This window comes from Panicum virgatum, chromosome 4K, assembly GCF_016808335.1.
Source record: "Panicum virgatum strain AP13 chromosome 4K, P.virgatum_v5, whole genome shotgun sequence".
NCBI lineage: Eukaryota > Viridiplantae > Streptophyta > Magnoliopsida > Poales > Poaceae > Panicum > Panicum virgatum.
This window is the reverse complement of record NC_053139.1, coordinates 6,209,993-6,223,580: the sequence shown is the minus strand read 5'-3', so window position 1 is coordinate 6,223,580 and position 13,588 is coordinate 6,209,993. Positions and strand designations below refer to the sequence as shown.

Below are 13,588 nucleotides of genomic sequence, written 5' to 3'. Positions count from 1 at the left end.
TGTTTCTTCTTTTGTTTTTATATTTTTTCCTCCATGTTTTTCCCCTCTTTTTATTCCGTTACTAGTTCCTTTTTCTTTGCTCATTTTCCACTTTAAGCTACATTCTTCTATTCATTCTATAAATCTTTTCAATCTAATTTTATTTTTTCCTCTTATTTACTTATTTAACTTATACATTCTTCGAGTGGATATTTTTATCTATTTTATAATTCATGTCATTCATTTTTATTTATTTATAATAGTATCTACATAAATTCATAATCGTTTGCATAATGAAAATCTAGTAATCCTTTGAAATAAAAGATTACTATCTCTTCATACATTATATTTCTTCTAGTAATGAAAAAAATACTTTTAGTACATTTAGAATTTTTCAAATGATCAAATTTTATTATTTTACAATATATTTATTATTCCATTAAATATTATAAATTGTTTGATTGAAAGTATGTATTATAAGTTATTCAGATGTAATAGCAAGTGATATTTAATGTATACTAATTTATTTGTATTGTATATTTATAATTGATGTGTGAAATTATTTATTTCATTTATATCCTTACTTGTTTAGCACGTGTATATATGCTTATAAGAATTATTTCTTGTGATATAGATGCATTTGTTTTATGTAAAATTATTTTTCTATGTGTAACTAATTTGTTCGCAGTGTCTAATCATTTGTTCTCTTTTGTAAATTAAAGTGTTCGGTTATATTGATTCATTTGTTCGCAATATTCATTTCTATTATTTATCCTATAGAATCAAATGTTCGTGATGTTTAATATTTTGTTCGTAGTACATTATTATTTGTGCGTCATGTTTAACTTTTTGTTCATCATAATAATTATTTGTTCGTGTTGTTAAAATATTTGTTCCTAGTAGCATGAATTAAATATTTAGTACTTAAAAGTTATTTTTTGAAATATCATGCAAACATAGACATATGTGGTCTTATTTTGAAGATCTTGGCATAAGAAAGACAATAGGACAATAGTGCAAACTAAATTTATTTTGGATGCTTGATTTAATACTTATTGCTTTTTAAAATTTTTGAATTTGCATGCACATTGGACATTTCACATCATTGTACTCTGCGTAGATAGAATCCTTCCACATGTAACGTTGGCTTTCGGAAATCGTCGGTATCAGGCTTTGTTTAGTTCATGAAAATTTTAGGGTTTGATACTGTAGCACTTTTGTTATTATTTAACAATTAATATCTAATTATGGACTAATTAAACTTAAAAGATCTGTCTCATCATTTTCAATTAAACATGTCCTCAGTAATGGGCTAGCCCAACAGATGTACGTTCCTTCCGCTTCAGTTAGAGGTAGTAGTTGGACTTTCTCCTTGTTCTTAAACAGACTAAACTCCAAACCGAAGCCTCCTGATTCGTGACCGAGTTAGAGTGTCTCTGTCAAAAGAAAAAAGTGAACAAAAACGTATAGTCAGATGTGTGTGTGGGGGGGGGGGGGGGGGGGGGTGGGGGGGGGGGGATGTGAAACAGCCTGGCCATTTTTGGCCTTTCCATTGCTAACCAAGCGAGACTTTCTGAACCTGACCAGTGACCACAAGTAGTAGATTACAACAAGTGTTGTCCATATCCATCTATAGCAAACTTGCCAACCTGTGAACCGAAACAAAGCTGGTGATTTCCTCTTGGAAGCTACATTCCAGTAACTGCAGATCGCATGCCCATTGCTCGATAGAAACTAGGACACCCAAAGCAACGCAAACCTAGTACCGGGTCTTTCCTGCATTCCACCACGACCTGTTCCGTGCGCATCGGACCAAAAACTGCATGTTTCTTTGGGAGATTGCCATTGCCTTGATCAATAAGGGGAACAGACAACACATGTACCTACCTTCATGTCAAACATTTTCAGAGGAATAGCAAGTTTACTGTCGATCAAGACTAAATTCAGGAGGCCCTACAACTCACAACTCGCGCGAAAACCATGCTCGTCCAGATCTGGATCCCATCAAAATATCCTCCGAGCCAAGAACCCTAGCCTGCCGAGCCGTTGTCACCGAGTGGCCATTATGAGCCATCTCGCGCCCACAAGGAAAGCGAAGCCGCGACGGGCCACATCCATGCACGGTGTAGTGTAGGGTCGTTCCGGGAATGGATGGGCAACCCCAGCTGGGGGAGGGAGATGGCAAGTAGCAGGGAGCAGAGGACCAGTGGAAATGGTGTACCACACGCAGCCTTCCCCAGCTCTGTCCAATCAAGTTCCTTTTTTTCCTTTTCTTTTTAATCATGTCTCTGATGAAGGGCAGTGGCAGTGCTCAGGGTGTGTTTAATTGGTGAAAAAGTTTGAATTTTTACTGTATCACATTTCGTTGTTACTTGACAAATAATATTCAATTACAAACTAATTAGGCTTAAAAGATTCATCTGATTATTTTTTCAACTACATTTAATGCTCCATGCATGTGTCCGAAGATTCGATGTGATGGATACTGTAGAAAATTTTTAAGAACTAAACAGGGCCCCGGGCTGAATTGACTCTTGTTCAACCATTTTCTCTGTCCAAGCTTTGCCCATTGCGCATTGTGCAGTAGCCGTATCCTGTATCATAGACGAGCCACCGATTAACTATTCGGCATTTTATTGGCTGTAGCTATGATCAGCTTTTTATTAGATGTACGTTTTAAGGGAACTATTCGGCCTTTTTTTGAGCCCTAACTATTAGCCAATTCATTTTTGAGGAATAACTATGAGCCAATTTTTAACTATTCATCTTTATACCCTAATTATGAACCAACCTTTTTATTAGATATACTTTCTCCGTTGTAAATTGTAGATTATTTTAGCTTTTCTAGATACATAGCACCTAGATATCTGGATTATATAGGAAAGTCGTCTATAATTCTTAACGGAGGGAGTGAATTCAACTTTTTTTTTTGCTCTAGCTATAAGGCGTTTTTAATTATTTAAATAAATAGCTCTAGCTATGAGCCACCTTTTAAGTAATTCGTTTTTTATTAGCTCTTGCTATGAGCCAACTATTGTATGACTATATGAGTGGACTGATTGGTTGGTTGCAGATAATCTAGGACATTAAAGGCTTAGAGTTAGTTCTATTATTAGCCTTCTTCTAAGCACATTTCTTCTAAGCACAATCTGAAGAAGAATGCAGACGCCCATTTCGCGATGCAGCTCACGCGCCACACATCTCAAGAAGAATGCCAACAAAGCGGCAAACTCCTCCCCTTGTCGATTCTCACTCGTACGCCAATGAACTCTACTGCTCCTGCAGATTGGCGCCGGGTTCGTTTTTTTTAAAAAAAAGTTTCAAACAAAAAAAGATTGGCGCCGGCGGGCGGCGGCAGGACGAAACCAAACACGGAACCATGCCGTGCCCGTGCGGCGCTGCAGCAACAAGACATCACGGCGGATGAATCCCCAGCATCTTGGCATTACTCCGGCCGCCTATCCCGCACCGCCGCTGCCCCGCCGCGCCACGCCACGGCTTGCCAGCGCGGCCGCAACCAGTGGCTCCGGCTCGCCGCAGGAAACCAACCCAGCGGCCTCGCCTCGATCCCCCGGTCAAAACCTGAGCTCCGCGACCTGGCTCGCGGGCCGCGAGCTCTGTCTGACCGCGCGCTACTGCTAGCCACAACGGAAAAACGGAAACCGCCGGCCCGGCCGCCGGGCTTACCGCGTCACGCGCCGTGCGCCGCGCCTGCCGCCTGGGGCAGGAGCCAGCCAGCCAGCGAGAGCTCGGGGTGGCGGCCGCGTCGCGCGGTGCCCGTGCCCCCCCGCGCTGCCAGGCCCCGACCTGGCATGCCTCGGCCGCCCGCCTCCATGCCTTGGCCTCTTTGGCCGCTAGCATTTACTATTTAGCCGGGGGTGCCGGGTGCGGGTGCGGGTGGGCGGCAGGCAGGCAGGCGGCAGCGTGTCCCTCCTCCCGCGTGCTCTGCCCTCCTCCTCCTTCCTCGCCCCCCGGGGGGACTAGGCCTAGGCTCGGCTGGACCTGGGCACGGCTGCCTGCTCGGCCCTCTGAAGGGGCATTGCCCGGGCATGGCCGCGGCGGGGTTGCGGCTTCTCGGAGCCGTGTGGCTCTCGGCGGCGCTGCTGCTGCGGCTGGGCGCCGCGGCGTCGGCGGCCGTGGCCGTCGTGGATGGCCGGCGCGCCATCGCGGCGACGGGGGAGGACTTCGTGTGCGCGACACTGGACTGGTGGCCGCCGGACAAGTGCGACTACGGCACCTGCGCCTGGGGCCGCGCCGGCCTGCTCAACCTGGTGAGTGGCGCCGTGCTGGGGACCGCCGGCCGCCGAGGCAACTCTCCTCCTTCCTCCATTCCCGTCCGGAATTCTTGGTGGTCCATGGACGCGGCGAGATGTTGACACGCAGTTTGCTTCCGTCCTCTCCTTGCAGGATCTCTCCAACAAGGTCTTGCTCAATGCCGTCAGAGGTAGGCGACGGCCGGCTTCCGCCGCCGCTCCGTTGAGGTCGAAGCTTTACTAGTATATATATCCCGTTTCCTTTGTCAATGCGGCGGTGAATTTTGTTTCAGCGTTCTCGCCGCTGAAGCTCCGGCTGGGAGGCTCGCTGCAGGACAAGGTGTTGTACGGCACCGCCGACCTCCGGCAGCCGTGCACGCCGTTCGCCAAGAACGACTCGGAGATGTTCGGCTTCACTCAGGGATGCCTGCCCCTGCGCCGGTGGGACGAGCTCAACTCATTCTTCCAGAAATCCGGGTGAGTTCGGCGATTCGGCCTGCTCTTTTCCGGTTGAGTCGCATCAGTACTGAAAATTCAGTGAATTTTGCACAATTGCAGTGCCAAGATTGTGTTCGGGCTGAACGCAATGAATGGTCGGGTCCAGTTGCCGGATGGATCTATGGGAGGGCCATGGGATTACACCAATGCAGCATCGCTGATTCAGTATACTGCATACAAGGGCTACCATATTCATGGATGGGAGCTTGGTATGATGTTCTAGTGTGCATTTTGATCTTGGTTCTAGTTATTTCGAAATGAATCGTTTGGCAGTACTGTTTCGCATGAAAGAGGAGAATTTATTGCATAACTTGTTTCTGAAAGGCTCTTTTTGATATGTCGATCTTCAGAGAAGGGCTACACCGCTACAGTAACTGTCCTAACATCTTTCAATGATCTCTAGTTCTCTGAAATTATTTCAGAAAATATTGATGTCGACATGTGGCATGTCCAATCTATAGGACATCAGCATGTGTGGTTAGGCTTTGTCAATTATCCACAGCTTTTACACCCAAATAGATAACACTTTGAGCCTGCAATTCTGAAAATATTGGTAAATACAATACAATTTCAATCATGAGAAACTAGTGTGCTCTCCTTGCAGGAAATGAACTTAGTGGTAGTGGAGTTGGAACCCGAATCGGAGCTGACCAGTATGCAGCAGATGTGATCACCCTGAAAACAATAGTCGACGACATATACCGAAGCAATCCATCCAAGTCGCTGGTACTTGCTCCTGGAGGATTTTTCGACCCAGCCTGGTTTACAGAACTTATCGTCAAAACCAAGCCAAATCTATTGAATGTGATCACCCACCACATCTACAACTTAGGACCAGGTATGCTCACAGCTATTCCTGGATACATTTGATTCAGGCATACAGGAACTGAAAGTGAAATGTGCTGGATATCGCAGGAAGGGATACAAATCTGATTGAAAAGATCCTCAATCCGTCGGTCCTCGACGGAATGATAAGCATATTCAGCAATCTTCAGGGGATACTGAAATCCGCAGGGACATCGACCGTCGCATGGGTTGGGGAAGCTGGAGGGGCTTACAACAGCGGCCACCACCTTGTCACTGATGCATTTGTGTTCAGCTTCTGGTAAGCAAACCAGTTTGCAGGTGTTGAATTCTGAAGCTGTTCTTGAAGATGTTTTTATCGAGATCTTTCCGGGTGTTTTTTCAAGGTTTTTGGATCAGCTTGGGATGTCAGCGAAGTATGACACAAAGAGCTACTGCAGACAGAGTTTGATTGGCGGCAACTACGGCCTGCTGAACACCACAACATTTCAACCGAACCCTGACTATTACAGGTAAAAATGCGTCATGTTCTTCAAGGATTTTATAACAAGTAACCGGTACAAGCACTTGATGAAAAACTTGCCTTGTATACTGACAAAAAAAAAATTGTCTTGTGCTGGAATACTAACAAGCTTGTATGCATTGAACAAGCTATAATCCTTTTGTTCTAAATGCATAGAGCTAACCCAGCCGATTAAAACCCAACAGCTACTTCATGTCCATTTAAGAATTGGCATTGCAAAGCAAACAAAATTGCCAGTTTGTCACCTCAATGACAGATCTTTCCCCACCCTGTTTTTTGTCCTGAACTTTTTCCCCCTGCAGTGCTTTACTGTGGCATCGCCTGATGGGAACCAAAGTTCTAGCAACAACATTCAATGGTACCAACAAGATCCGCGCTTACGCCCACTGCGCTAGAGATTCGGTAAGGAATTCAGCTCCTCGTCATCAGCAACATCAAGAAAACGATAAAAAAAATTTATCTCCTAGAGAATTCGTGCTCACTGTCTCCCCTGCATGTTCATCGTTCAGCCAGGAATCACTCTACTGCTGATCAACCTCAGTGGCAACACCAAGACTGAAGTCTCAGTGACAGCTCATGCCGCCGCCGCCGCCGCCGCTGGTGCGCACAAGCACGTCGCAAGAACGGGCTACACCACGGCCCAGGTCTCAGTGACAAACCAAGCTGCCGGCGGCGGCGGCGGCGGCGGTGAGCACAAGCACGGCGCGAGGAGGCACGGCAGGAATTTCGGGCACGCCCACACCCCCAGCTTCGCGGCGGTGGCCGACGGCGCCACGAGAGACGAGTACCACCTCACGCCCAAGGGCGGCGACCTGAGGAGCCAGGTGGTGCTGCTGAACGGCAAGGCCCTGGCCACCGGCGCGGACGGGAGCATCCCCAGGCTGGAGGCGGTGAAGGTGGACGCGGCGCGGCCCATCGCCGTGGCGCCCTACTCCATCGTGTTCGCTCGGATTTCACATTTCCATGCCCCGGCATGTAGTTAGGACTTAGGAGTAGATGGGGTAGATCATAATAATGGGGGTGGGTTTGGGGTGATTGGTGATGATGGATGGACAGCGAAGCTTTCCATCTGGAAGATGAAGTGAGATGCAAGGCACTTGTCGAAAGAAAGGGATGCAATGCAAGGGTATAATTGTTTTCATCTCTATATTCTTAGAAGAAAATTGGTAAAGGTTGAAGGAATTATGATGATCAACAATGTTAAAGGGGAAAGGCTATTTTCCAGCGTCACCAGGTTCCTTGATTGGATGAAACAGAATTATAAAGGGCGGAAAAAATGAAAATGAGTTTAAGGGTAGTATTAAGAAATTTGTTAAGAGTTCCTAAGTACTTTATAGATTTTGCTTTTATTGTCTAATGTAAGATCATAAGGGCCTTCTTTTTATCTCATAAAAGATCATAAGTTGATGTGCACAGAGGTGCAAATTGGTGATCCTTGAATGTAGCTCGAACACTCTTTAGTTCAAATATTTATGTTGTTTTTAAAAATAAGATTTTATTTTAAAGCAGTATAAATATATTTAAACTAAAGAGGATTAGAGGTGAATCTAATTACCTCCAGTTTACACCCCTAGATATGCAGCAAACGAGACGAAAGAAAATCTAGAACATTGTGGTGTACTGAAGAATGAGAAACTGATTTTGACGGAAAAAAGAGGTAGAAAACAAGTTTCAGGTTCTTTATGAAGCAGGGGTTTGAAGATGCTTCATTTTTTTCCATGAGCAAATCAGTTTGTAATTATCAGATTTGCTGGCAACAGCAGTGAAATTGAACACTGCATGCAAACAGCAAGGAATGAATTGCTTACACTACACGCGATAGCATGCAGCATAAACATTGGAATGATGAGACAGCAGGTAACCATTAACAGACCATATGATTCATCACCAGTACACTGCAACAATCATGTATCATTGTTCAAAGATTTCAACATCATCGCCATCATCAAGGGACTGAGAAAATTTGCCAGATGCAGGGCATCTCTTCTACGTGGAGCTACAAGCAGTAAGAGTAAGGCTAACGGTAACGCCTCCAGGAGGCCCAAAGAGAAAGACCAACAGTAGCAGCAATCCTGAAATAATGAGACCAAAAAAACGGCCGCACAATGCGGGGTGCGACACGCGAACTGGTGATCTGGCAGGAGTTATTCAAGATGCCCATGGATCGATTGAATGTATACTTCTTCTGCGCTTGATGTGGCTCTTACAGGTACTTGAAGAGCAGGCCACCGTGGGTAGCAAAGAAGGGGGCGAACACAAGAGACTCCACGGCCATGAGCTTGATGAGGATGTTGAGGGATGGGCCGGAGGTGTCCTTCAGGGGGTCACCGATGGTGTCACCAATCACAGCAGCCTTATGGCAGTCTGATCCCTTAGGGCCCAGGGTCCTTGCGTGCTCGCTGGCACCAGCCTGAAACAAACAAGATAATGTAAACATTATTCACTGACCTTAGATACTGACTCATATTGCTCAGCCAGGACTTTTTCAGAGTGCTTACCTCAATGTACTTCTTGGCATTGTCCCATGCGCCACCAGTGTTGGAAGCAGAGATGGCAATCTATCGTAGATTTTAACGTCAGAAACCATTGAACCAGTGAACACACAGAAGTACACAGAGAGTATTACGAAGTGACACGCACCTGCACTCCAGAAACCAGGGCACCAGCAAGAACACCAGAGAGGGTCTCCACACCAAAGAAGGTTCCAACAATGAGGGGTGTGAGCATGACCAGAGCACCCGGGGGGATCATCTCCTTGATGGAAGCATCAGTAGAAATCTTAACGCAGGTAGCATAGTCAGGTTTGCCAGTTCCCTCCATCAGCCCAGGAATGGTGTTGAACTGCCTGCGGACCTCCTCAACCATCTTCAGAGCAGCACTTCCAACACTCTTCATGGTCATGGCAGAGAACCAGTACGGAAGCATGGCTCCAACAATCAAGCCAATGAATACCTTGGGGGAGAGGACATCGACAACCTTCACTCCAGCCCTGCTCACGAAGGCACCAAAAAGGGCCAGGGAGACAAGAGCAGCTGATCCAATGGCAAATCCCTGCAGAAGGATACAGAAATAAGTTACCAGACTAGCACAATAGCTTCCTTGTTAACCATCAAATATAATTGATATGATCCAGTCATCCAACACAAATAATAACTTTACCTTTCCAATAGCAGCAGTTGTGTTACCAGCAGCATCAAGAGCATCAGTTCTCTCACGGATTCTGTGGCTCATTCCAGCCATCTCAGCAATGCCACCAGCATTGTCACTGATGGGACCATAAGCATCAATAGCAAGGCCAGTTGCGATTGTGCTTAGCATACCAAGGGCAGCAACGGCAATGCCATACATTGCGGCAATAGAGAAACTGACATAGATGCTGACAGCAATGGCGAAAATTGGAATGATAACTGACTTGTATCCTAGAGCAAGACCAAAAATGACATTGGTGGCAGCACCAGTTCTGCAGGAATCTGCAACATCTTGCACAGGACTGCCATATAGAAAAATAATGTCAAGGTTCAAACAGCATCACAGAAATGATGAAATAATCACCTAATTAGAGATTGGTAGGACCTAACTATAGACTGGCAGGATTCTTACCTGTATGCATTGCTAGTGTAGTATTCTGTGACAAAACCAATAATAAGACCAGCCCACAGACCGATTGCAACACAGAAGAACAAGCCCCTACAAAGACGCATGACGATTCAGTCAGAAGAGAGAACATTCCACAAAAAAACAGCAAGGATTGTCATTAACATACCAGTTGGATACTTCCTTCTGAGTGCCAAAGTTGAAGATGGTGAACTTAGCTGGAAGGGCCAACCAGCTGATTATCGCAATACCAACAGTCATCAAAGCAGTGGAGATGATGAGCTGCTTCTTAAGTGCAGGTTCGATTTCTTTCACGGCCTTGATCTCAAAGAAGTCAGTGGCAAAGAGTGTGGTGATCAAGCAGACAATGATCCCAACAGAGCTCACAAGCAATGGGTAGCACATCCCAGTGAAATCATGGTTAATTCCAAAAGATGAAATAGATGCAACAACAAGGGCAGCACAGGAAGATTCCGCGTATGACCCAAAGAGATCGGATCCCATTCCAGCAATGTCACCAACATTGTCACCGACATTGTCAGCAATCACCTGCAAAACAGGATTTACAAGTTCAGAAATAAAAATGCCAGTGCCATATGGCCATTATGTAAGTGGATTGTCTGTAAATCAATATTGTAAGCCCCAAAGCAGAGATAAGAAAACTCACAGCTGGGTTCCTAGGATCATCCTCGGGGATGTTCCTTTCAACTTTGCCAACAAGATCAGCACCCACATCAGCTGCCTTTGTGTAGATACCTCCACCAACTCTTCCAAAGAGAGCCATGGAAGATCCACCAAGACCATACCCAGTGATAGACTCGAAAAGACCCTCCCAGTCATCACCATAGTACAACTTAAATACATTAATGGTGATGTAGAGAACCACAAGACCACTTGATGCGAGCAAAAAGCCCATAACAGCACCAGAGCGGAACGCGGTGATGAATGCCTTTCCAACACCCTTCCTAGCTTCCAGGGTGGTTCTGGCATTGGCATATGTGGCAATCTTCATCCCAAGGAAACCAGAGACCAAAGAGGTGATGGCTCCAAGCAAGAAGGATGCAGTGCTGAAGAGTGCAGTGAACAGGGCAGGCTTGCAGTACTTGCCCACGCTATAGGTGCAGGGCTGGCTCTTTGTGCTGAATCCCTCAACAGAGCCAAGGAAGAGAAAGATGACAACAGCAAAGATCGACATGAAAATACCAACATATTGGTACTCCGTGAAGAGAAACGATGTTGCTCCTGCTCATCAAAGAGAAGACACTTGTCAAATATAGATCAGGTGATTAGAGTCACTAGGATGTAAAGAGCAGTAACTATAACATAATGCAAGATTAGATTACGATGCACATGGAAACTAACAATACAAATGCACGCTTGATCAAGCAAACAGCAGAAAGAAAAGTACAACTGTCGGTCCTATCTTATCTTAAGTCTACAGACTGACACATCCAACAGCCATTTGTCAACAACCCAGGGAAGTCACAAACCCATGACCCCCAAGCAGGTACCTCCAAAAGTGTTCACCTTCCGTGTCTCCATCTCAATCACAAGGAGGAAAAAAAACACAGCGTGTCAAGATTGGTGACACGTTGAAACAAAACCCATGGATTGGACACGTATCTGGGAGCACTAGGCCATCCATGCCGATCTGGTTGGGAAGCTCAGAAGAAAAACAGGGAACAATTGACACACTGGTGACACATGTCAGATGTCCTTATCCAAGAACCAGGCCTTCAAGGTCCAGATCTACCGAACACTAGGACATTTAGATTCCAGTTAATAATTATAGTAAGCTTAAGTCACGGCCAAATGGCACTCTGTAGTCTACTTAGTGTGCAGATATACTCTAGTTGATTAGAGACAGATCCATCACGCACCTTCCACTACCAAGTTACAAGATCTACACGGCTCAGCTGAAAGCAACTGCATCTCCACGACAGAAACGACACAGGGCAAGAGCACCGCTCAAGGTATTAAAGAACTCCCTATCAAAGTTCAGATTCAGCACCACCAACTACAGGCACCTAAAGCCAATTCCCAGATTTACACGTCCCCGGGAGGAGAAAAATTATTCGCGAGCCCCACTTGGGGCCCGTGAATCGAATTCTAGCAAAACAACAGTAACACATCACATGAGCCCCCACTTGAAAAATCCCAGATTTGGGACAGGTGCCAAGAGCGCCTGAAAAATATCACAAAGTACAAAGTTTGGAAAGGAAAAGGGAACAGCATTTGGCAGCCCCCACACCGTAAAGGTGCCAAATACTCCCCCCACAGAACGATTTGTCCTCCACTGAAAATATCTAATCCGACAGTAATCTCAGTTCGGCAAAAATTTCTTCACGATTTTTCATCTATTTAGAAAGCCGCTATGGACGGGGAGAGGGTGGACAGAAATTAGAAAAATTAGAATGATGTTTTAGCTAGCTCACCCCATGCTAAATTTGGAACTTTAGCGTCAGACAAGTGTTAATTAATAAATTTACTAATGAAAGGAACGGCCAGCAAAAGCCTTAACATTTGATCCCAGAGATCTCGCTCGCCTTTGGAGAAAATCTCGCGCGCGCGCGCGCGCGAGAGAGAGAGAGAGAGAGAGAGAGAGAGAGAGAGAGAGAGAGAGGAAAAAATACGCGGCCTCCGGCACGATTGCACGAAATGCGCAGATCTAAACGAACCGAGCGGCAGCGCACAGATCTGAGAGGCCCTGCTCCCTCACCTTCGGAGATGGCGTTCTGGATCTCGGCGCACTTGACGACGACGTTGTGGTCGTTGAGCCCCTCCTCCTCCTCGATGAGGTAGTCGCCGTAGTCGTTCTTGCTGCCGCCCGCGGCGGCCGCGGCCGGGGAGAGCTTCACCCGCGACACGAGCACCCACTGCACGACGGCGAAGGCGATGCCGATGACGCCGGCGACGGGGATGAGCACCTCGGTCGCGAGCGCCGAGAGGATCGCCATGGCGGCGGGGACCAAAGCAAACCCTAACCCTACGCGGGTGGGGAAGGAACGCACGGGCGCGAGGCGGCGGCGGCGGGGGTGGGGAGGGACGACGCGTCTCGCTCTGCACGCTCCCCTGTGTTCGGGGCGCACGCTTTTAAATAGCGGGCGCGACCGTGTGGCCGAGGAGTGGGGAGGAGGAGGTGGTGGTGGCGGGGGAGGAGAGAGAAGCCGGGGGCGGGCTGTGAATGCGGGAGACCCGGAGGGGCTATGTGTAAAGTTGCGTCACCCTGTGTGGTGGTCACTCGTTGTTGTCTTGTGCGGTGCGGTGTGGTGGGCTGGAAATTTTTTGCGCTTTTGCTGGCCCGGGATGGCAGGTGGGCCCGGGAATAAATATCTTTATCTTTTATTTCCTTTGATAGGCAGGAAAGATCTGGACCGGTAAGGTAAGGTGAGGGAGTGAGCTTGCACTGACGTGTAAATTGTGTTCAGAATTTGGATAAGCTACGGATCTTGGCACTGCTTTGGCGACGTGTTTACTTAATCTTCCCAACATAATCTAACGATGATGATGAAGCCAAGAAAAATGGAAGAGCGGATGCACTAGCTAGCGAGGAGAGAGAAGATAGGGGAGGGAGGAGGTGGCAAACCCATCCTGTCGACTGTAATTTCGACGAGCATTGTGCACTGAGATATTTGAAAAAATTGATACCTAAGTGCATCTATCGATTGATCACAATGCTTCCGATCAAATTTGTGTGCTCCAGAACCACAACCCTTGTTAGGGTTCTCTTAGATGGATTTAACCACGCTCACAAAAATGATTATGCCTATCAATAGTCACATTTAGGGTTCTACACGAAAGGAAGAAATCAAATAATTGTATTGAAGACCTCTTGTTGTTGTAATTACTACCTGGCGAGTTGAAGGACAGGAATGGTTGGGCTCCGGATGCTCACGTCCCTTCTTCACCACTTTGCACTTGCAACCAAATTGAAGGA

At 46.5% G+C, this 13,588-nt stretch overlaps 2 protein-coding genes across 2 annotated transcripts; one reads left to right on the top strand and one right to left on the bottom strand.

Annotated features, from left to right (window-relative positions):
- The first annotated feature begins 3,866 nt into the window (after positions 1–3,866).
- Positions 3,867–7,491, top strand: LOC120702797 (heparanase-like protein 3). The gene is made up of 9 exons (XM_039986743.1): positions 3,867–4,250; positions 4,387–4,423; positions 4,526–4,709; positions 4,791–4,939; positions 5,335–5,568; positions 5,646–5,835; positions 5,921–6,046; positions 6,360–6,459; positions 6,567–7,491. The coding sequence occupies exons 1-9, from the start codon at positions 4,029–4,031 to the stop codon at positions 7,038–7,040; spliced, it is 1,716 nt and encodes a 571-aa protein (XP_039842677.1). The 5' UTR covers positions 3,867–4,028; the 3' UTR covers positions 7,041–7,491.
- A 424-nt stretch (positions 7,492–7,915) lies between these two features.
- Positions 7,916–12,826, bottom strand: LOC120702796 (pyrophosphate-energized vacuolar membrane proton pump-like). Its single transcript, XM_039986742.1, has 8 exons — positions 12,371–12,826; positions 10,319–10,893; positions 9,821–10,200; positions 9,658–9,744; positions 9,217–9,547; positions 8,698–9,108; positions 8,556–8,615; positions 7,916–8,467 (listed from the first exon to the last, which is right to left on the bottom strand). The coding sequence occupies exons 1-8, from the start codon at positions 12,606–12,608 to the stop codon at positions 8,261–8,263; spliced, it is 2,289 nt and encodes a 762-aa protein (XP_039842676.1). The 5' UTR covers positions 12,609–12,826; the 3' UTR covers positions 7,916–8,260.
- Positions 12,827–13,588: the final 762 nt, after the last annotated feature.

What these genes read in the sequence shown, in the direction of transcription:
- LOC120702797 (XM_039986743.1), top strand. Translation starts at nt 4,029, where the DNA reads ATGGCCGCGGCGGGGTTGCGGCTTCTCGGAGCCGTGTGGCTCTCGGCG. An exon ending in TCATTCTTCCAGAAATCCGG is followed by an intron (nt 4,710 to 4,790) that starts GTGAGTTCGGCG and finishes GCACAATTGCAG; the next exon opens with TGCCAAGATTGTGTTCGGGC. An exon ending in CCCACTGCGCTAGAGATTCG is followed by an intron (nt 6,460 to 6,566) that starts GTAAGGAATTCA and finishes TTCATCGTTCAG; the next exon opens with CCAGGAATCACTCTACTGCT.
- LOC120702796 (XM_039986742.1), bottom strand. Translation starts at nt 12,608, where the DNA reads ATGGCGATCCTCTCGGCGCTCGCGACCGAGGTGCTCATCCCCGTCGCC. An exon ending in CAGAAGGAAGTATCCAACTG is followed by an intron (nt 9,745 to 9,820) that starts GTATGTTAATGA and finishes GCGTCTTTGTAG; the next exon opens with GGGCTTGTTCTTCTGTGTTG. An exon ending in TACACTAGCAATGCATACAG is followed by an intron (nt 9,548 to 9,657) that starts GTAAGAATCCTG and finishes TCTATATGGCAG; the next exon opens with TCCTGTGCAAGATGTTGCAG.